Raw genomic sequence first — 23,701 nt, 5'->3', positions numbered from 1 at the left:
TCTGAGTGCTGTGTCTGAGGATGACTTCCAGTCAGGGTGCAAAGACTGTCCAGTGTTCACAAAGCTCCGTGTGCAGATACAGAAAGGCTGGCCTGCTAGGAAGACGTCACTGGATCCTGACTTACAGCCGTACTTCCCAATCCGCCATGAACTCGCGGTCTTGAACGAGTGCATCATCAGAGGTACACATCGATTGCTAGTGCCTGAGTCGTTGCAGAAAAAACTCACTGATATAGCTCATGAAACTCACCAAGGCATCGTCCGTACCAAACAACGCCTGAGGGAAATGTACTGGTGGCCCAAAATGGATTGTCATATAGAGACACTGATAAAGAACTGTGCAACGTGCAGACAGAATGACAAGTCCGCTGTCACCCATGATGCTCCACTCCAACCCATTCCTTTACCAGCTGCTGCTTGGGAAAAGGTGTCTGTGGACATCATAGGCCCTTTTGAAATAGCCCCTTCTGACTGTAGATTTGCTATCACATTGGTAGACTACTTTAGCAAGTGGCCTGAAGTAGCTTTTGCTCCCCGAGCTGATGCAGCTACTATCATTCAATTCCTTTCTGTAGTTTTCTCTCGTGAAGGGAATCCAAAGACACTGATAAGTGACAATGGCTCTCAATTTCTCTCTGCTGAGTTCACTGACTTCCTGAAAAGCAGGGGAATCCAACACCTGAGATCCTCAGTGTATTACCCAAGAGCTAATGGGGAAGTTGAGAGATTCAATAGATGCATTAAAGACTGCCTACAGACTGCCTCGATTCAAGGACAACCCTGGAAATCGTTCCTGAGAACTTACCTGATGGACTACAGAGCAACCCCTCATTCAACAACTGGAGTTTCCCCTTCAGAACTGCTCCATGGACGACGAATGAGAACAAAGTTACAGGTAATGGATATGCCTGTTCCTCAGACAGAGAGGCATACCATGTGCGAAAGAGTTAAGAATAAGCAAATGAAAATGAAAGAATACACTGATGCTCGCAGACACGCCAAACCATCCAACTTTCAGCCTGGTGACAAGGTACGGGTTAGGAAGCCGTGGAAGGTAAAGAAAGGCGAGTTAAAGTTTTCCAAACCAAGGACTGTCATGACAAGGAAAGGACCAAACACTTATTTGCTGGATGATGGACGGACCTGGAACGCCTCACACTTATCGGCTCTGTCAGAGCTGAACGCAGGTACTGATTCTGACACAACAATGGACTGTCATAAACCAGGAACTGATCTAGCATCTAACTCTGAGTCTGATAGTAGGCTTAGGCCCACCAGGATGAGGAACCCACCTTGCTGGACCCAAGACTTTGTCATGGGAAAGTGAATGCTACTGAGTAATGTGAAATATGTTAAAAGTGTATTAGGTGACATACATCAGAATGATGAAGTCAGGTTCACATAAGAAGTCCTTGTTCAAAGGGGGAGATGTTGTGTCCACACATACTATTGCATTTGTTCTGTAGATGCATTTACCAGAAGCGCTAGAGGGCGCTAGTGAGTATGTTGTTCTGGTTGTGGTTTTGGAGAAGAAAAAAAGAAAAATAAAGAAAGGAGTCAACTCCGGTAATCCTCTGTTCCTACCTGCGTGTGTGTGTAATACTTGCTGAACTAACACCACACAACACCCATCCAAATAAATCAATTGAGTTGTTCCAATTACTTACATGGCCACAGGCGTAAGAAAGCAGGCACCTAGGCATGCAGACAAAGAGTTGTAAAAAAGTGTGTCGCTCTCAGGAACTCAGTGTATTCCAGAATGGTACCATGATAGGGTGCCACCTGTGCAACAAGTCTAGTCATGAAGTTTTCTTGCTACTAAACATTCCACAATCATCTGTTGTAACCAAGTGGAAGCAGTCCTCATAACTTCGTGTGGCCTTCAGATTAGCTCAAGAAGACTGCACAGAGAGCTTCATGGATTGGGTTTCCATGACCAAGCAGCTACATTCAAGCCTTACATTGCCAAGTGCAATGCAAAGCCTCAGATGTAGTGGTGTAAAACATGGTGCCACTAGACTTAAGAATGGAGATGTGTTTTTATAAATCACACTTCTCTGTCTGGCAATTCAACAGACCAGTCTGGGTTTGGTGGTTGCCAGGACAACAGTACTTGTCTGACTGCATTGTGCCAAGTGAAAAGTGGAGGTGGGATGGTCCCAACTTTCTGGAAACAGTTTCAGGATGGCCCTTTCCTGTTATAACATGACAATTGGAACAGAAAAAGGCCATCCATGTTTTGAAGAATTGTTGGTGTGGTAGACCTTGACACCTCTGCACAGAGTTCTGACGCACAACCTGACAGAATACTTTTGTTGGTCTGACTCACAAATGTGTTTCTGGAAGAATAGTCAAATTCCCATTAACACACTTCTAAACCTTTTGGAAAGCACTCGGAAGCGCTGGAGCTGCTATAGCTGCAAAGGAAGCATGCATTCACATCATATTAAAAATGTGATGTCAGTCAAGTTCATATGCGTATGAAGGCAGACGAGCAAATATTTTTGGCAATATAGTGGATTTGAACCCTTCTGGTCTTCTAGCGATACTTTGCTGGTGGGTCCCACTCATGCCCTGCGAGTGGCAGCAAAGCACCGCTGAGCGTTGGCGCTACAACACAACACAGCAGAAGAAGTGTGAACACTTCAGTAGATTTACGGATGCAGGGAAATGGGGTAAGGGTTGGTTTATTTTCCAAGCGTTTCATCAAAAATGACATAAAAAAATCTCCTATTGATCGGTTATACATTTGTTCTTAATTTTAAATCGGGGACGATGACGTGCAATCCATCGCTAATCGTGACAGCTGCTGTCCGCCTACACATAGCAGCATCTCTGTCACTACTAGCCACGTAGCGCCTAGCACTGTCTGTGGTGTTATTTTAGCTCGCTTATATTGGGTCTAATTAAGATGTCTTTAATGTTTGTTTGACTTTAATGTCAAGTCAAACAAACATTACGCGGACCGCAAGGAGCTTTGCAGGCAGGGACTTCAGCTGGAGCCGCTAGCCGGTGACAAAAATAACCAGCTAATTAAATTTTCATTCATAGGAGCATCTTCAAGAGAAGCACTGCTGTTGCATCATCAGCTGGTAGTAAAAGACAAAAGCAGGGCGCCTTTTGAGTCTGTCCTACATTTCGCTCAGTTGCATGAGACGCATCAGATCTATTTTTGCATGCCCCCATGGTCCAAAAAATAAAAAATAATCTGGGTGTTGGAAAGCTGTGGATTTTCAGGGAACTCAAACTGTCTTATGTGTGTGAACTTTGTATTTGTTGTTCAGTTCTCCACAGTACTTTATTATGTGTTGTTATTAGGTATTGTTCCTATGTGGAAGGTGCGGGGTGGTTTTTGTTTGCTCTTTTCATATAGGTATGATCTGTAACTGAAATACGTGCACTTACTGGACATTTTATTCGGCGCAGCTTGCTAGTATTGGGTTGTTCCCCCTTTTACCTGGTATGGATTTAAGCAGGTGCTGGAAAGATTCCTCCGAGATTTCCTTTAGCGCATAGGTGTCAAACTCTGGTCCGCGGGCCAAATTTATGCCTTTATATTCAATTTTTCATCTGTCCAGTTTCATATGCACTGATTCATGTCAAATGAATATATTTCACCTTTAAAAGGCAATGTTGTCCACATTTGGAGACAGGATGGGGGTGGCGGTAGTGGGAATTTTACAGTTGGATTGTTTTAATTGTTATTTTATTATCAAGAACTCATTGGTTATGTTTTGTCTATAAAAATTCCCCAGTTAGGTTTGAGTTGCAATACAGTGGAAGCTGCTTTTAGAAAGCCCTCAGGACAGCTGACATGTGTCCTCTAAAGAATCTAAATAAGACACAAAATATGCTTCCTGTTAAAATACATCAGTGTCAAAGTCTGTCACCAAAAATAAGTAAATAAAATAAAATTTGTGTCCATGAACATGCATTAGAGTGTATGTGTGTGTGTGTGTGTGTGATTGCTTCACGTTTGCTCAGATAAGCAGTGAATGATGAACCTTTTATTTCCTTTATTCCAGTTTGCCTGAATCTTGCTGACCTTTAATGCTGACTGGCCCCTCCAGCCATCTAACAACATGCAAGGATTCTACTCCAAGCTCGACTCCTCCCCTTCTTCGTCCCCCTTGTTGGGACCTGGCCTCAGGGGAGATGGTGCTCCCGTACCTCTCAGCCTGGCTCTGGAGACGGAGAGAGCTCAGGCCCTCCTGCAGACTTTCAGTTCCGCCTCCCTGCTGGCGTCGGCAGGACTCGGGATGTTCTGTGTGGTGGCAGACCACGTCCTACAGCTGTCTGTCATACAGCAACACTTGTGGCTGCGTGCTGTCTTGGACAACGCCACGCACGGATTGGTGGGGCTGTGGTCATGGGCGGTTGTTATTGGACTGAGGAAAAAGAGCGATTTATATGAGGTGTTACTCGCAGGGCTCCTGGCATCAATCATAGACCTGGACCACTTCTATATGGCTGGATCCTTATCACTCAAGGTAAGACTTTCGCCATAGAGGGTTAATCTGAATGCTTAATAAGCTTACAAATGATAGGGTACAAAGTATTCCCTAAGTCCTTCACCTTTCTCTTGGAGAGCTAATTATTTAGTGATAAAGTCTTAAATGCACCCATACATGTGCCATTATAGTAGATTACAGGACACAATGTTCATTATAACCTTCCCACTGAGAGAAAACACTGAAACAACCCATGCAGAAAATTTTAATTTCACAGACTTGTTTTTATTTTTAAGCCTCATGAGTTGCTATTTATCAGGGATTGTAGGTGTTTGTGTTTGGCAGCAGCCATGTTTTTCTTGTAAATGTGTTCAGTTTCTTTGTCAGATAATCCACGGGGATGCTAAATCAAACGAGCGAGCCAGGAGAACCAATGCTGGAGTGCAAATGGTTTCTACTCCAAATGGCCACTGAATATTAATAAGTTTGGATCCTTATGAAAAAGATTTTTTGGGGGGTATTTTGCCTTTGTTACATAACAACAGTTAGACACAGAAGAAATGATGGGAAAGTAAGTGGCATGCAGTAACAGGCCTGGGGCAGAATTCAATCTGGGCTTTTCTGATATGGATTTTATGCCGGGAACATAGCACAATCCACAGGGTGAGCTATGGTGACGCACCAAGAAAAATACTACTTCATTTTATATGTATGTTAAAAAATGACTGTCATCCATTACATCATTGAAATATTGACTATTCTTTTGGTCTTTCAGCCCAACAGTGTAGCAATGTATCAAAAATTTAAATTGTATCTTTAGACACTTTCACTGGCAGAAACACAGCATTGGTTCTCATTTCTTTAGTTGAATCTACAAAAACATGTTAGTAACTTCTTTCATTGTGTTACTGATAGAGAACACACACACAGACAGTAGATAACAGTTTAATTGACAGGCATAAAACTGTATGTCAGCACCAACAAAGTGATTCTCAAAGAGCAATTAGCTAAACACTTGGTATATCTTAGCATGGTGTGCAGTGTGAAAAAACTGAACAGCTTCTATAAGTCATATAAATCCAAAAAGTTCCAGCAAAGATCTAAGAGACGCATCTGACCTGTCAGTTGATCCATCTACATATACATATGCATACATACATTTAGAGTAGGGCTGCCACGATTTGTCGACTAGTCACGATTACGTCGACTATCAAAATCGTCGACGACTGATTTAATAGTCGACTTGTCGTTTGAAGCTTTGTAAGATCGCAAAAGACGCAGGAATAATAGCAGGATTTAAGAGTGTAATAACGGACTGAAACAGAAGATGGCAGCACAGCATGTACAAGGATGCCAGCTGCCGTTAAACCCCAAAGAAGAAGAAGCAGCTGTGTCCCAGAATTCATAGCACGGCCCAGCTTAGTTTCCAACAATGGCGGTAGCTAGTTAGTTTTAATATTACTCTTATTATTCTTTCTGGGTCACAAAATAAACGTTTAACATATTTTCAGGTGAGAATGTAGCTGTGTAAACCTCAAATATCGGCTCAGTTTATCAGGACACCACATATTTTCAAAAGCGCTCCGACGTTTTCGGAGACGTCTGTTACCCACTAGCTCGATAGCTAGCCGGGGGCTAGGTCACTAGCGCCGTGAGAACACCGGACTCCCGGCAAATTGTTTTCAAACCCACCGCCGTCTTTCGCGACTCAGGTTAAATATATATGAGTCACTTAGATAACTTAAAAATGTTGTTGTTTGGCTTTTTTTTTTTTTTTTTTTGTATTTTATTTGTTCCTGAGTAAATCGGTTTGGCTGAGATTAAAGTTATAGTTTTTACACAGCTGAATAAACGTCAAGCAGACAGCTGATTATCAGAAGTGTGAGATGCTGGAGAATATACTCCGGTGTCCTGTTATATTTTAGATAGCAAGGAGTTTATTAAACTTTACCGAAACAATCTGCAAATTTCATTAAAATTGAATAAACTATCATCTTGTCTTTATTTTTAGTTAGCACCTTAAAAGCTTAAAGCTGTAAGCTAATGATAGTTATATAAGAGCAGATGCTGCTGGTGCAATAAGCTGTAGTTTTACGTCCAGTGATGGTTGCTGCATTTTATTTTTGAAGGACTTTTTGTTTATTTTGGATGATGATGATGATCTGATTAGTCGACTAATCGCATAAATAATCGGTGACTAGTCGACTATCAAAATAATTGTTTGTGGCAGCCCTAATTTAGAGATGTACCTCATTAGGGCTGCCACAAACGATTATTTTGATAATGACTAGTCACCGATTATTTTTGCGATTAGTCGACTAATCAGATCATGCATGCATCTGCTCTTATATAACTATCATTAGCTTACAGCTTTAAGTGTTTAAGGTATGTGCTAACTAAAAATAAAGACAAGATGATAGTTTATTAAATTTTAATTAAATTTCCAGATTGTTTCAGTGGAGTTTAATAAACTCAGCTGTCTGCTCCTTGCTATCTAAAATATAACAGGACACCGAAGTATATTCTCCAGCATCTCACACTTCTGATAATCAGCTGTCTGCTTGACGTTTATTCAGCTGTGTAAAAACTATAACTTTAATCTCAGCCAAACCGATTTACTCAGGAACAAATAAAATACTAAAAAAGGCCCAACAATAACATTTTTAAGTTATCTAAGTGACTTATATATCATGTTTAACCTGAGTAGCGAAAGACGGCGGTGGGTTTGAAAATGATTTGCCAGGAGTCCGGTGTTCTCGTCGGCTCTAGTGAGCCTTGCCCCCGGCTAGCTATCGAGCTAGTGGGTAACAGACGTCTCCAAAAACGTTGGGAGCGCTTTTGAAAATATGTGGTGTCCTGATAAACCAAGCAGATATTTGAGGTTTACACAGCTACATTCTCACCTGAAAATATGTTAAACGTTTATTTTGTGACCCAGAAAGAATAATAAGAGTAATATTAAAACTAACTAGCTGCCGCCATTGTTGGAAACTGAGCTGGGCTGCGCTATGAATTCTGGGACACAGCTTCTTCTTCTTCGGGGTTTAACGGCAGCTGGCATCCTTGTACATGCAGTGCTGCCATCTTCTGTTTCAGTCCGTTATTACACTCTTAAATCCTACTACTCATTCCTGCGTCCTTTGTGATCTTACAAAGCTTCAAACGACGCGTCGACTATTAAATCAGTCGTCGACGATTTTGATAGTCGATGTAATCGTGACTAGTCGACTAATCGTGGCAGCCCTATACCTCATACGTGTGTGTGTGTGTGTGTGTGTGTGTGTGTGTATGTGTGTGTGTGTGCTGGAGCATGACTCATGACAGGATCTCCACAGTACAGAACACTGTTGACATGGATTGACATGTTTCCAAAGGATATATGTGGTGCTAACGCTGTCTCTCACTGCTCTTCCAGGCTGCTGTCTCACTCCCTCAGCGTCCACCGCTGCACTGTTCCTCTCTCATTCCCATCATCTGTCTCACTCTCCGCTTCCTCATGTGGCTCGGGCGCCTCAAAGACGCTTGGTGCTCCTTGCCATGGATGCTTTTCATTTCCATGGTGACACACCACGTCCGGGATGCAGTGCGCCACGGCCTGTGGGTGTGCCCATTCGGCAACACGGCGCCGATCCCATACTGGTTATACGTCAGCACCACGGCGACGCTCCCTCACCTGTGTTCAGTGCTCATGTACCTGACGGGAACCAGAGATGTGATATTCACTAAACACGGGGTGGCCATCGATGTTTAAGGCATCACCAACTTTGGATCACCTTTGGATAAAAATGTTCTTAGTTATTTAAAATAATTATCAAATACCTTTAAATTCTGAAGAACACGTATATATGGCTATGAAGACATTTTTCAGTTCATTTGACATAAATAATGAAAACTTTTTGTTTTCTTTTCTCACAAAGAATGAGAAAGCTCATTATATTATAAGGAAAGCAGTAAACGTTTGACTTTTCATTGGTGGAGATGGCTGTAAAATACTAAATTAGCTTTTTGAAATGGGAACATCCCAATATAAGTGCCAATCACTGTTTTTGTTTGTTTGTTTGTTTTCCTTTTCATGGCATGGATTTGTATCAGAATCCTCTTCAATAACCTGGGGACTAAATGTAAAGATGTGAACCCTCTTTTTACTCATATCTTTTTTACCAGGGCTTGCCCAACTTTTTGCTCACCTACACAACACCTCACAGACTTAAACCCCGATGGAGGTTCATCACTTTTACTGTCACTATCCAGCCTCATTCAAAGGGCGCTGAAGGAAACGTCAACCAAAGGCAAAATCAATTCCAGGCTCTGCGAGACGTCTTTCAGTTTCACTCTTAGTGCACCTCAAAACTGTTTTTCTTTATAGTACGTTAAAAATCTGCCCACATACGGTTCTTTATTTCCCATGTCTATTACCAGCAGCTAAACAAAATGTCCTCTTTGGCTGTTAATGCTTGTAATATCCAGCATGTCAACATACTGCAACTTTCATTTTCCTGCCTGGAGAAGCCTTAATGTGCACTCAGTCATAACTTTTCCTGTAATGGTCAGTTTTTAGAAATCAGTTTGTAGGGTAAGTTGAGCCAGCCACAGAAATGGATAACATCAAGTCTCCTTATTCCAAAGGTGAAACCTTGCCAACAGTGAGTTATATGTGGCTCAGAGGCTTCTTTACTGTGCACGTCAATCATCACAGGAAGGGAATGAATCCCCTTTTAAGACATGCTGTAGTAAAGATGCTCAGTTAGGTTTTGGCTTCCTGCTGTTATGTATTTCTTTGACGGCTTCAAGCTCGGCCCTCGTCGTTTGAGCAAAAACTGTGACGGACGAGTAAAGTCGGTGTGATTCGGTGTCCTGACACAGCATGGAGTGAAACTTGAAAAAAAGTTGAGTTTAGATTTAGATCATCAAAATGGAAGAAAGGGGACATGCTGTGTTAATCATCTGTGCGTGGTTCCAGCATTTTTCCTCCCATAATGCTGCCATATTTATATGGCTAACAGTGTGAGGTACAGTCTGTATCAGGGGTGTCCAACTCCAGGTCTCAAGGGCCGGTGTCCTGCAGGTTTTAGATATCACCCTGGGTCAACACACCTGACTCAAATGATTAGTTCATTACCAGGCGTCTGGAGAACTCCAAGACATGTTGAGGAGGTAATTTAGCCATTTAAATCAGCTGTGTTGGATTAAGGACACATCTAAATCCTGCAGGACACTGACACTTGAGGCCTGGAGTTGGACACCCCTGGACTATATGCTGAAATTTAGCTTTTCAGCGGTGAAAACGGGGTTTGCAGGACTGTTTGTTTTCACTCATTATAATCACTTTGCTGCATTATCAGCAGCAAAGATATACCACATATAGAGTTTTTGTCATTACACTGTTTTTAGATGTAGACCAAATAACATAAACACTCATTAACAGTATTATACACTGGTTTAAATGATGCTTAGTAATGTTGTATTATAGTGGGTTTAGAAATGGGTATTTGAATATAAGCAACATGCTTTCAGTATAAGAGAAGGTGGACTTGAATTGTCTGTTTCCAGATGGAAAACAGGGATACATTTTTGTAAAGCTGGTGCTTGGTGATTAAGGTTGTAGTTGTGCCTGTTGTCCACTAGGTGGCTACTGTAGTTTCACTTTTGATGATCTTTATTTATTTATTTATTTATTTATTTATTTCCATTAGTAAGTGGAGGTAAGTCAGGAATATTTAGTTGTGATTGTGAAATAAAATAATGGATGAGGGGGAGAAAGTTTGAAAAGTGCTCATTGTTTGGGGGAAGAAAAACAAACAAACTTGCTGGTACATAATAGTTTGAAGTGCTCTTTATTTGATTTATTACAGGCTTGTCTGTTTTGTTGCTACTTTCTTGGAAGGGTCACAGAACGGATCGGAAACAACTGTTTGAGTAACAGAAGCGTTGAGTAACACTGGAGTTTTAAATAAAACAAAACCAACATAGAAGACAAAGGCATTGTAAAGCTTTGCTTATGACTACCAGGATGCGGAAAAACAGCTTTAACAGTGGCAAACAGAGCACCGGCCTCCACTTTACACTTATTTAACTTGAAGTTTAGTGCTTATGGAAGGAATTTACACGCTGGCTGTTGTCCCACTTTAACTGCCAGTGTCATTTTCTCTTTTATGTTTACCATATGACTTTAAGTGTTGGAATTTGCACTATTTAAGTTTTGTGCTTTAAAATAATGTTTTGTATTTTTGGACAAATATGTTTTTGGTTAATAGTAAAGTATATAGTAACAAGATAGTTTTAATGTAGTGTTATTTTATCTCAATAAAATGTATCCTGTGTATATTTGCTGTGTTTTTGTATAATGACTTGCATCTTTCTGAAGTTCTCTAAGGGCTCTGAAAGTTTTTCGTCACGGGGTAAGGTCTGGTTATTTGCTCAAAAATAAAGAAATGAGGGGGGTGGGCATACTTTTAGCTGTTCCCCTGTTTTCCACGGGATTGCAGAGGATCCACGTGTTTGATTTGGCACTGATTTAACATCCTGACACAATCCTATTTTTCTGGGCTTTCGTCCAGCAGTAGGAGTACACTAGCTCAGGCCTCCTCCGAGATCTTTTTGTGTGAAAGGCAAATGTGCAAACTGCCAGTCTTAACCTTTCACCACCAGGAGGCAGCATTTTACCAGAAAAGTTTTAGTGAAGTGTCAAAAAAAAACCCAGATAAATGCAGCCTTTGGTCTAATAAGACTTTGGTTCAGTGGTGAGTACTGTCACCTTAGAGCAAGGAGATTCTGGGTTCAAACCTCACAAAGGAAGTTATCTGTGAAGGATTGTTGACTTTTTCAGGCCCTGCTCCAGCATAAGTTACTGTAGTGACAAACCCTGATAAGAAACGAACCACCTTCATAGTCCTAAAAAGCCAAGGTTAACCCTGACATTACCGGAGACAAAATCCTGCTTCACAGTGCATGCCTGGTGGGATAAATGTTCTAAGATCCCTCGTTAAGCACAGTTGAGTGCACAGCTATGAAACACTAAGCATATACAGTAATTGTCTGGTCTGAGATACATTAACCAAAAGGCTTACTTGGCAAAGCTCACTGTTGGTAACATAAGACAGTTACCTCCATTTATAAACTAACGATGGCAAACACGAGCAATAACAGCTTTTATCTTTCTAAGTGGTATTGTCTTAAACTGACCTATAGGGTCAGTACAAAGCCCTTGTGCCAATGTGCTAATACAATACTGTGTGTATTCCACTCACAGTACGTTTATACTTGCTCCAACTGATTTACACTGCTCAAACAGAAGCGCAGATTGGAAAATGAATCTGTGCATTTTTTTCCTTTTATCACCAAGATTATAGCTCTTTATTTGGCTGAGAGTGTCACGCCCGACTGCACCAAGTACACTATGAGATTTAAATATCAAAGGTTTCTGAGCTATAATGTACGGCTGTTATGATGGGCATAAACAGAAGCACTGAGAGCCACAATGAAGACTTGTCTTATTTGCACCACAAACGTTGCCTTTTATGTTATATTTCCTTACATGGTGTAGAGATATTCATCACCCTTCTTTGACTTTATTAGTAGCACTACCTGGTGCCACCAACTTTGTCTGTCTACGACAAAGTATCTTTGCGCTAAACCCCCCTGCACCACAAATAAGACTGTTGTCAAAGTGTGATGAGAATATCGGGGTTATTTCCTTCTAATTATTCATCTTAAAATTCCTTGTCACGAAGACAAGAAAAGGTAGCTTAAGCATTTAGACGTCAGAAACTGCCTCAAAGAGAAAAGGCCTTAAGGGGAAATTCTTTCAGCTTTTACACAACGCAAAGAACCAAACAATAACAGACATCTTTTTTTTTGAGTAACTCTAGACAATTGGATTTTTTTTCCATCAAACAACCAAAGAATAAACTGTGATACACAAGGAAGTAGATAAACTTTATAAAACAAATGCGCAGCTGTACTGAAAAGATAATGGAAACTACGGACAAAAGGTTAGTGAACCATAACATTGAATTTTCATGGGAAACAAAAGAGAAAAAAAAGGAATAGAAGTGTGATAAAATAGTTTTTTTTTATTTCACAGACACCAGGACAGGAAGGAAGAAAAAAAAAAACAGCTTATGGTGATATTTGTTGAACACGAGGAAACAAAAATGACTATGTACATCTGAGAATGGATGCCTGAGTTTCATCGGAGTTGCGAGAACTAAAAGTCAACAGGCTCCTCTAACTGTCACATATCGCAGAGGAACAGACTGTAAATGAAGTTTGTCCACACAGAAAAAAACAAAAAATAACAAAAACACCAAGAAAGACAGAAAGAACTCCATAGGCATACACTTACAGAAAACATGTCACATTGAACCCTTAAAAACAAAATAGACAGGGTGAACAACAGTCACTGATATAACAATAATAATGATAATAATAGTAATAGTAAAAACACATCTTATTTATAGGCGCCTTTTAAAATATATGGCACTGTGCCCGGAAACTTGAATCTGATGGATGGTTTATACAATTTATCAAAGTTTACTTTGAATATTTATCATAAAAATATCTTTAAAACAGGTATTTCACTTTTACATTACTGTGTAGATTGGAAAAATATTAACTTTATTACCTGTAAATCCAGTAATTATGGCAAAGTGGCTTCTATGTTATATTTACCATCTTTTTTAAATTCCTAATTTGGCCTTATAAAACTGAATATTTAGTATAAAAGTCACACAGAGAGCAGGTAGTGGGTTCACTCTTGATTAAAGTTTTTTTTGACTGGACCTTGGAAGGACAAGACAAGCATAAGAAAAAGAATTTACTATACAAAGATTCAGCTACAAAGATTGTTTTAAATGACAAAAAGATGACATTCATTGCACCAATAGTAATATTTAAAACAAAAACAAAAAACAGAAGAAATTAAAATCAAATTTGTGTGCACATTCTAGTACAAAAGCTCCGAATGCATCCTTTTATATCTCACATCCATCAGAGCCCCGAGTTTACTGGAACACAATTTAAAAAGGAAGTAAAGGGCGGGTTCTCAAATTGACTCTGTGAATAATTTTTTAAATATTTCACTGTCTTTGTGAATGTTGCCACAAGAATGGAGGAAGGAGAGTGTCAGTGAAAAGAAAACATCCATTTGTGGTTCTATTTAAAAAAAAAAAAAAGGAATTAAACATTGGATAAGGACTAACTCAGTAAACACGTTGTCCATACAGTAATCGTACAGTAACACAGCTTCATATAACTGGGGGGGAAAACACACACACACACAATGCTGGGAAGACTCACAAGAAATGGCTTAGCTCAGGCTATTAATACTATTGAAGTCTCCCTTCATTGACACTGTATTCACTTCCAATTCGTCCAATGAGTTTTAGTATTGACCTAGAGTGATTGACAGGGAGCATGTAATGCATTTACCTATGTAATATTGGTGTAGAATGACAGATTTATTAAAAAGAAATGTCCTTAACACAAGACTGAGCTAAACCATGTCTGTCAATCTACCCCAAAGATTATGTTTTTTCCTTACATATAAACACCACATATAACATAGGTATGCATTTTTTTAAAGTTTGATATACAATAATATACAAAAAAGCTTCAACTGGATCCATGCATAATATGTGGAGCTAGCTTGAGAGACAATACAGTTGCCAAACTGGGAAAAACAAAAAAAAGTTGGACTTGGATGCACCTTGTGTTTCTGAAATGACAGCCAGCAAAAGAAACTACACAGCCTTAGATGAGCAGAATGTAACAACCAAACCAGCAGAAAGAAAGAAAGAAAAATTGCTTCTCAAGCAGAAGAGCCTCTCGGTTCCATCTGTGGTGCAAAGCTAGCAGGACACAAGGTTTATAGGCACAGGTGTGAAAAGCAGGACTAAAGCAGACAAGCTGTATCGGAGGTATTTTTAAGTGTTGGCCACCCAGAAATCGAGTGTTTTCCGTGAGGCGATGGGTTTTGAGACAGATGTACAGTGAGCGAGGGTTACTCTTGTCAGTTTATTGCGTGCGTGCTCATCTCCACCACCGCCCAGCATGCACTGATCTACCTCATAAACTCAAAGGTTAATTGAACAGCTGATGCAGGTGGTTCTTAGATTTGTACAATCTCTGCAGTTGATGGCAACTATTCGATCTGTGCCAATGCCCCGCTGTTTATTTCCTCTCCCCAAATGTCCCCTAAAAAACAAACAAAAACCCCAAGAAAAATCAGCATCCTAAAACCATCGTTTACATTCATTTTAGTAACTGCAGTGAAAGCCTAGTGCTGCGTACCCCTTTCGATGTTAGTTACTATGGTGAACAAGACCGTAGTAACCACCCAGAATGCACCTCTCTCGTGTATGGACAGATATGAGGCGTGCGAGTACACACATTGTTCCTAATGATATCAAATGCAGCACTTTCTGCATCACTTTCCATGTTTCGTGTTACAATAAAGCAAGCTACTTTGTAGCACTTTTTGCTTTTGTCCCCTCAAAGGCCCTTTGAGGGCCCCTTTTGATCTAAACCTTTGCCCTCATTTCATTAGTAACATCACTCTAATCTTGTAATTTATTAAAAAAATAAAAATAAAATAAAAAACATGATAAGGAAACTTTTTTTAACGGCCTCATTATGTCATATTTTGTCTTTAAAAGGCTGACTACACCAGTCAGTTTATGACAACAATTTTCATCTATTCCAATTAAATTTTAAGTTCCAGCTCTTCAGATTTACTACTTTCCTCTTTTTCTTATGATTTCATGGTTTGACTTAATAATGAATCTGAACAAAACATACTCCCATTTTTTTTAACACAATGACCCTGGGGTTATTATTATTGGCATTAGATGACTAAGAATCCATGTATTTTCATAATGCTGGTGATCTGTGAAAGGCCAGTATCTTTCCCTCTTTCTTTTATGCGAGTCTTTCATTCGCACACATTTAGAAACAGTGAATGGATGGACAGAAAGAACTACAATAAAAGAAAAAAAACCTTTACTTAATATGCCAGACAACATAACAGGGATATCATGCAACATAAAATCACTTGTCATAAATGAAACAAAGTCTATTAAACCCCGGACCTCATTCTCTATGTCCATATTCTCCCTCATGCCAGCAGCAGGTGACAGGTTGCTCCCTGCCTCCCACCTGAGCCCATAATGCCCGTCATTGCTTCTTTGGCATCAGACACGCACAGAAATTAGCAGAAGTGTTGCTTCCTTCACAGCATTGAGTCGGTCAATCAGTCGAGGTGAGAATGAACATGTGTTACCTCTCACAGTGATTGAGAGTGTGAGGAGTTCTGGGTGACGAGTTGTTCCAGAAACAATGTTCCCCTTTGCTCCTGTTTGGCAGCTGCACTTGTTTTTCCTTATTTGTTGCTTAAAAGTTTAAAAAAAATGTTTGGGGAGACTTGACAGAGCACTGGTTATGAGTGAACTCATATGTCCCTGTGCAGTGTTGCTCCTACAGTCGTGTGTAGTAGTGAGCATTGCTGAAGTGAAGAGGACTGTCCCTATACCCATGGACGGCAGGTAGGAGTCTCATGTTGCATTATGGGTAGTGCACTTGTAGTCACTGAATATGTCCAAGGAAATCTTTCAAAAAAACTGTCCATCAGTCAGCCGATATAAACTGGTAATGACCTTACTTTGTCAAGCTCTTTACATGAGTTAGTTCCTGCTGCCTTGGATTCTGGATGGACTCTTGAATGACGCTCTGTGGTTAATATAGCCAAATATGGACGGTCAGCATGTTAACAGCGGGAAATGGTACAGGCTGACACACTGGTGAAACCCCAGAAGGGGCTGATGGGTTGAAGATGTTTCAAATTAACCTGAGATGAGAGGAGAAAAAGCTGATGAAAAATGAAGATGGGAAGGGAGCACGTGAAGGAGAGCAGAGTAGAGGGAAGCAGGAGGGAAAAAGGTTTTACAAAAGCACAGATTTAAATAGCAGAGTTAGATGACAGATATACAGCCATACTTAGAGGGTTATAATCTGTGTGTGTGTGTGTGTGTGTGTGTGTGTGTGTGTGTGTGTGTGTGTGTGTGTGTGTGTGTGTGTGTGTGTGTGTGTTAGCCTTATAATCACAAGTTGGCTAGCTATCTGAAGGGTTGTCTGAATGTTGTTTATAGCATTCTTTTGAACCATTTTGGTTCTTCTTTAGGCAGTGGCTCACTAGCTTAGTGCTCTTTTGAGGGCATTTTGCTGTACTTATACAAATTTGAAAGAAGTGACATTTAATTAGGAGTTTAATTATCTCCTTGCCACAGAATCTGTTCACCATTGAAATGTCTGAAACTGTCAAAACTCCCAAATGTGCTCATCTAAACACAAAAACAGACAGGTATGTTCACATATGCAGCATAGTTTATGTAAGGGGGGGAATAAAAATGGCAAAAAGCCTCTAAAAAATAGTAACAGTTTCTTACATTAGATTGGGATGGACTTCATCTTGACCATAGAGGTGAGCTCTTGTTTGGTGGCATGATCACGTCGCCTCTGTCTCATCCTGGATATACAAAATGAAACATCAACACTGACTGACAAAAACTTTAAGAATGCCAGGCTATCCAAAAAAAAAAAAAAAAAGAAAAAGAAAAAAAATGTTACTCAAACTAAAACAGAGACACAGACCACACAGTCATGGACTGTGGATGTGGGATATGCCTGTGTGTGTATTTTTCTTACCACACAACAAAGATGAGGGAAAAGATGGTGGTGAGGATGACCACTGAGAACAAAACCAGGAGAATCACCAGACCTAAATTACCTTCATCCCCGTGTTTAGAACCTGGGTGGGAAGAGAAGAGGAGCAGAGGAGAAGGGAGGTTCAGCAAAACAAGCAGGGTGGGAGGTACAGAGAAGGACAGATGACAGAATTCACACAGGACATTGCAGAGAGACGAACGCACACATGATGGAATAAGCAGATGTAAAAGTGCAGTGAAATAAATACAATAAAAGTCCAAATTGGCATAACATGGGGAGAAAAAAAAAGAAGTTTACACATCTATGTGAGACAAAAATGGAAAGAAAAAAAGCTGTGTGTGTTCCTGGATTTAATTACTCCCTGGTGAGAAGCTAATTTGAAATCTGCCATTATGGCTTTTCATCCAAACATGCATTTATTATACTGAGAGGAGTAAACAACTCGCTTTCACATACACAAATGAGAGAAAACATCAACCCGAACTGTAAAAGTACCAACACATCCAAAAACGAAAAAGCAAAAGTGCATATTACTGACAGCATTAAAAGGTGATTTATGAGCACATCTGCAAACGACAGTGCTTTCTCTCACACGCTGACACAAATAGAAGAAGACATCTGCTTCACAGGACACCAGTTTAAATAATCCAACAGCACCAGTCACAGGCTTTTAGCCTGTCCTCCACTGCCAAACCTGTAGTTGTCTCCTTGTATATACTGCGTGTGGGTGGGCGTATACTTGTTGTGCGTATCCTGGATGTGTATATTTTAGACGGCATGCTTGCAGCTGCAGGCTGCTTTTAACTCTGTTTTTTTCCCATGTATACCTGAGCTTGCCATGTACTTTGCTTTCATCCAGTGTGCACACAGCATCGTAGAAAACATGACAACCCACAGGTGCCAATTACTGCAATTATATGTAATTTGGTGATGAAGCCAGGCACAAGCTACTTGCACTGTTCTATCAAGTAACAAGTAATAACCATAATAAATGCCTTCCTAGAGATTGCTGCTGCATCAATGCCCGATGAGCCTTCTCAATGCCACCAAAACACAAGGTAAAAACATCTCGTCTTGCGCTTATTAGGCTATGATTCGCATAGTTCAGTGGTTTTCAATCATTTTCATCTAATATATGCTCAAAAAAGGGCCAATAGATACACTGAAGGACACCTACATCATTAAAAAAACATATTTCTCTTTTTTCCCCTCTATCTCAGTAACTGTTCATCTGATCCACTTCAAACTTGTTGGGCATGTTACTGGAAACTGGAGTAAGTGCAGTATCAAGTGCACTTAAAAATCACTTGGACAAGAGGTGCTCATATTTTGGCTAAAAATTGTTCTCTGATAGTAGTATTTCCTCCACAGTGACTGCTGTCTACCCCATGCTATGTGTGAGGGGGAGGAGGAGGACCACACATACACACAAGGGAAATGTATAATTGGCTGTCTTTGTGATGACATCGCAGACATTAACGCATCCCCATGCCTCTTACCCTTAAGTTTGACAACCACAACTAAGTGCCAGGCTACTCTCCGAACCTAACCCGGAGTCTGGGACTCTCGAGTTAAAAATGTCTTATGTTTTGTAAAACTTTTACAAAACATAAGGTCAGGCCATCCACACTAATTCAAGGGGCTATTGGGTCAAAGAACCAGAAAGACCTTTCTAAGTGCTATAGGAAAGCAAAATGCATATATAAACATAATTTTCATTCTACTGCTATGTGTTTAATTCCTCTAATAACTGTAAATAATGCCTCAGCTTCTCAGCTGTTGAAGATAACTGAGTAAAATCTAGACAGAGGGAGAGCGGAAAAAAACAATCTGCTAAAAACATGCTAATAAATGAAAATCATTTATGGTTAAAATTACTTAGTAATGAAACGGTAATAGCAACTGTTACAGAGCAGGTCTAATATTAGTAGTGCTAAAAGGGGTTGTGGTAATTGTGGTAGCAACCTAGGTGGTGTAGTACTAATCTAGTGACATTAGCTGCACTCTAGTTGACCCCCAACATAGCTGATTGTAATAACAGTTTTCATTTGGTGTCTTACCCCGTGACTTTGGAGTGGAGGCTTCAGGCTTTGATTTGGTTGGGAGAGTAAAGATGTCCTCTGGCTCCACATCAGGCTCAGGGGTGGTATAGTCTGTAAGGCAAACACAGGCCCAGAGTAAGTTTTTTACTTCAGTCAGTAGACAGGAATAGTACAAAGCCTTTAATAAAAGTTCTAATACTACTCTTAACTGAATGTGATTCAACTTTAAGTGTATTTAAAGATAATTATTTGATCGTGTTACCTTTTAATCAAATCTATATAATGCCTTAATTTATTGATCGCTTTTTGCATCGTAAATTTACTCTCAAAATAAAATGACTGATACGGACTACTTTAATTTTTCCTCCTACCTTCCCAGGGCCTGCCGAGTAGCAGAGGAGACCATTCACTCCACTGGCTCTCCGCGTTAATTTCATCACGGGTTCGGACCTGAACCTGGTGAAGGTGGCCTGCCAGAGCGTCCCATATTACAATTGAATTATCCAAAGAGTAAATCTGGTTAAAAAGAGAGAGAAACATGTCAGGGAAGGAGCACACACACACACACACACACACACACACACACACACACACACACACACACACACACACACAAGATGGTAGCAGTCAACTTGGAAAGTTAAAACAAAGAAACCGCAATGCAGAAGTTCATGACCAACACTTCCCCCCTTGTGTTTAGCTGTAGTGTGTTTAAAGTGACCTACCAAAACAAAAACAGTGAAACAGTTGTGCGGCTTTTAATGTTTTATCTCAGTTTATAAAAGCAGAAAGTTGTGCTTTATCAGTTGGAAATCAAAAAATTATTTTCAACTGCTGGTAAAATATTTGAAACATTTTTTATATTTTCTCCAATGTGCATGTTCAAGTTTATTCCTAACTACAACCCCATCGACATTGAAGTGAAATCAACGGTCTTGCTTACGAACCTCTGACCAGAACATAGAGCCCTGTGGCCTATATCTGATATGAAATATCAAAGGAAAAGCATCATGCTGGGGCCAGGAAGAGGGAAATCTCCATGAGATCAGTAGCTTCTTTGGATACCCTCCAAGTTCCTTCACCAACACTGACTCTGGAGGGTCTGGTTTTACTGGAAAACACAGGATTAAATCAAATTTGATTAAGTATTATATTTTGTTATTTTCACTGGGCAAAAAACATACAAAATCTCTCATGCTGTTTTACTTTGATGTTACTATTGGTGATCAAAAACTCTAAAATAATGACGTTAATGAAATAAAGTATGTTGAAACAAAATCATGACCTGGTACAACTGGTACAATGAATCCAATTTAACTTCAATGATTTCATTAACTATTGTCATTGTTTTAAATATTGCCCTCACCTGTGTGTTAAACAAAAATGCAGAGAATGGGAAAAATGGTGAACAACATCTAATGGCCATTCACAGATCTCAAACAGCTATGAACGCCTCTATTCGAGAGCAGTGAAAATGTAGACAGTGATTGTTAGGTAGTTTTTATTGTTTTATTTGCTTATTCTTCAAAAGTTATGTTATACATATTTCACCAGACACAGTTTTCTGTAGAAACAGGAAGCTAACCCTGTGACACTGGCATTTACCGCAAGAGACCAGTACAGAAATACATATCCGCAGAAGTTGACTTGCATTATATTATTCTTAGAAATTGACCTGCAACACACATACTCTGTGACACACACACACACAGCTTACACACAGACAGCATCAGGACCTGCGTAACAGGAAATGTGATTATATTTGCATATTGACGATGTAACCTATAAAAATAAACGAATACTGCAGTTCGGGGTGATTCGCTCTGAGCTTTTCACCCGTGCAGCACGTTAACCTACACAAGTGTCTCAGTGTTGTTTATTCACCTGACTGTTTGTTAACTGTAAATCTTTGACAGTGATGCAGCAAAACAGGATGAATTAGGTCATAATATGAGAATCACAAGGGCATGGTCATAACAGCAGTAACAAAGACAGGCGTGTGTCATTAGATATCATGATGCATTGTCTTCTGTACACACCAGTTTGCTTTAACTTTACCTGTGCATGTGTGAAATTCCACTTTGTGTTCCCAGAATTTGTTTTGTGTGTTTATTCATAATGCAGGTAATATTTTGGAAATGGGAAAAAAATCCTTAAAATGTAATGTATATATGAGGTCTATATTACACAAGTGTGTTTAGCGTGATCTTACATAGCTCGTGTAATTTAACACTGGCGGTTGTATTCTTAGACCCAAGTGCATTCGTCTCTGTGATTCTAAGGGTATGGATGGGCTGCCAGAAAGCAGGGTGAACTACATCGCAGTGCTTCTGGGTGACGTCCACGATGCATGGGCTCCACTCTTTACCATTGCTTAAAAACACACAAAAAATGCTATTTAGAGTTAATGACAACTGAAATATGTGCTAAAAACAGCAAAGATAGTACAACCAATTCACCACAGCTCAATACTGAAGCCTCTAAATAAATGTCAGGCTGATATAAATGTAGTGTGTACATGTCAGCTCTGAGAGTCTGTTCCGCCAAGGCTTATGGTGTTTACAGTGACCAGATAAAGCTGTGTAGTGTGTGGTCTGTAAATTCCAGATGAATTATTAAGAATCAGTCTCTTCTAGTGTTTCCCAATAAGAATTTTTTCGAAGTGTGCCAAACATTTACCAGTGAGACAAAAGATAAAATGAACAGAAATGACAATGGCACAAGTGAAATTATTTACCTCAACAGCAAAAAGGTAACAGATCTAATAGCCCTTTTGTGGTTCAGTGCTTCAGTATGCTTACATCTCAGAGTAGAAAAGTCATATTGTGACTGTATTTGTTTACACTTATTATTTATTTGTTGAATTGTCCACCAGCTGAATGTCTAATCTTTACTCAGCAGTCCTTAAGAGTCAGTCTTGTTCCTGCTAGTGTCTACTGCAGTCCATGAAAACACTTTAAATGTGTATTGTTTCCTGTTTGAGAACACTACAGTTTGCAAAGGTATGCGTGCCCAGCTTAAGAGCCATATGACAAGTTGGAGGAAGAACAGCAGACTCAAAGAAGGATAATTTGATATATACTATATATTAGCATACTACTCAAACTATACACACTGCATTCAAAATTCAACTCTGTGCAGTAACTAGCTCTTACCTGAAGGAGGCATTATACTCTGCTGGCAGAAAGGTCTTTACAGTTTCTACCCAGGAGCAGCGAACATGTGTGTGATTGGGCACTTGACAGGAAATGGTCAGCCGCCCAGGGGGATCTGGGGAACAGTAGTAAGGCATAGATCATTTTCAGGATAGAAAGGGAGTGATGTTTTTCAGAGCTCTGTTATAAGTTGTTATATATTTTAAAGTTTATATGGCTTGTCTTCAAGTCTAAAATTAACAGCTCGGTGTCTGTGCCCTAGTTTCCTGCACATTAACCAAAATATTGAATGACCAGTACCATGGAAAAATTCCCTGAACTTCAAAAGGAAGCCTACTTAGGGAGATGCTTCCTGTGCAAGACAGTTATAGGAAGTGGGAGGCAATTTTGTCTAATTGATAAACGATAAGACCAGTTTCCTCTGAGGACCAGCATTGGTGCTCTGATTATCACTGTTTCAGTAAGTTGTCCTGTTAAATTCCTTCATTAAAAATGCAGATCCAGAGGGAAATAAAAACATGTTGAGATAAATTTGTAAAAGAAATGAGAATTTCTCAGGGGCACAAACATAAACTTCCTCTAAGATCTGTAGGGGATTGGGAGACTTACTGTATACATGGGGCCTGTAACACAGGGATGCAAACAGGTTTCTGCTTAGAAAACTGAATTTTTGAAGGCTGCAGTCCCATGCCAAAAGACTAGATACAGAACAGACCTTTTTAATGGTGCTAACCCATAAATTAAGAGCAAGCTTAACAAGTCACAGGAACACTTACGGCCCAGCCTGAGTTTTATAGAACGGAGGAGCCGCCCACTGTTGTCATAGCAGCTGTAGGTGCCCTGCGCTGAATGGTTGACACGCAGCAGGACTAAGCTTCCATTTGGTGTCACTTGATGCCATGGTAACACTGCGCTGTGGCTGAGATGCCACGACACAGGTAACCTAGTCAGGGACATGTTAGACTTTGGTTATTATGCTTCCAATCCTAGATTAGAACAATAACAGTAAGCACCTAATATCAAAAACATACATGTTACAACATTCATTTATAAAGAAACTACAACTAACACAACATCAGTACAGGTTATATTACATTCATTTTTATTGTGCCAGCCCCCCTTTTGTTTAAAATAAAGAAGTACATCTTATTACTTTTTTTGAGCAACACACTACTTTCTTCTGCTATGTAAGTCAAACAATAACAAAATGCACAGTTTGTTGATGCCATTAAGAAGCCGTCCTTATTCATGTCAAGTCATGTACATTATTTAGCTGCATTATGACAAGAAAGGTGCAAGTAAAGTTAACCAAATTAATGATAACTGTTAACTT

The 23,701-nt window shown here is 39.8% G+C and overlaps 2 protein-coding genes across 5 annotated transcripts in view; one reads left to right on the top strand and one right to left on the bottom strand.

The window, feature by feature from the left end:
• Positions 1-2,565: 2,565 nt before the first annotated feature.
• Positions 2,566-10,775, top strand: tmem267 (transmembrane protein 267). The gene is made up of 3 exons (XM_085279171.1): positions 2,566-2,675; positions 4,026-4,490; positions 7,867-10,775. The coding sequence occupies exons 2-3, from the start codon at positions 4,083-4,085 to the stop codon at positions 8,200-8,202; spliced, it is 744 nt and encodes a 247-aa protein (XP_085135297.1). The 5' UTR covers positions 2,566-2,675; positions 4,026-4,082; the 3' UTR covers positions 8,203-10,775.
• Positions 10,776-12,503: 1,728 nt separating this feature from the next.
• il11ra (interleukin 11 receptor subunit alpha) overlaps positions 12,504-23,701 on the bottom strand; it is a 67,355-nt gene continuing 56,157 nt past the window's right edge. For 2 of the 4 annotated variants that reach the window (XM_085279166.1, XM_085279170.1), the window contains 9 exons: positions 23,145-23,311; positions 22,369-22,483; positions 21,426-21,586; positions 20,161-20,324; positions 19,585-19,729; positions 19,232-19,324; positions 17,151-17,253; positions 16,892-16,971; positions 12,504-16,293 (listed from right to left, as the gene is read on the bottom strand). In XM_085279166.1, coding sequence (XP_085135292.1) covers positions 16,893-16,971; positions 17,151-17,253; positions 19,232-19,324; positions 19,585-19,729; positions 20,161-20,324; positions 21,426-21,586; positions 22,369-22,483; positions 23,145-23,311 — 1,027 coding nt within the window. In that variant the 3' untranslated portion in view covers positions 12,504-16,293; position 16,892. Of the gene's footprint in view, positions 16,315-16,891; positions 16,972-17,150; positions 17,254-19,231; positions 19,325-19,584; positions 19,730-20,160; positions 20,325-21,425; positions 21,587-22,368; positions 22,484-23,144; positions 23,312-23,701 lie in introns of all 4 variants that reach the window. The other 2 variants (XM_085279167.1, XM_085279168.1) reach the window with 2 other exon arrangements.

This window comes from Mchenga conophoros, linkage group LG7 (assembly GCF_057382185.1).
Source record: "Mchenga conophoros isolate Kocher_MC1m ecotype Shallow Benthic linkage group LG7, M_conophoros_male_GT1.1, whole genome shotgun sequence".
NCBI lineage: Eukaryota > Metazoa > Chordata > Actinopteri > Cichliformes > Cichlidae > Mchenga > Mchenga conophoros.
Note: the sequence above shows the minus strand (reverse complement) of the source record. Positions and strands in the feature narration are given on the sequence as shown.

Excerpts from the sequence above, each read along its gene's own strand:
- tmem267 (XM_085279171.1), top strand. The coding sequence starts at position 4,083 with ATGCAAGGATTCTACTCCAAGCTCGACTCCTCCCCTTCTTCGTCCCCC. Across the intron at positions 4,491-7,866 it reads CTGGATCCTTATCACTCAAG|GCTGCTGTCTCACTCCCTCA; the intron begins GTAAGACTTTCG and ends CTGCTCTTCCAG.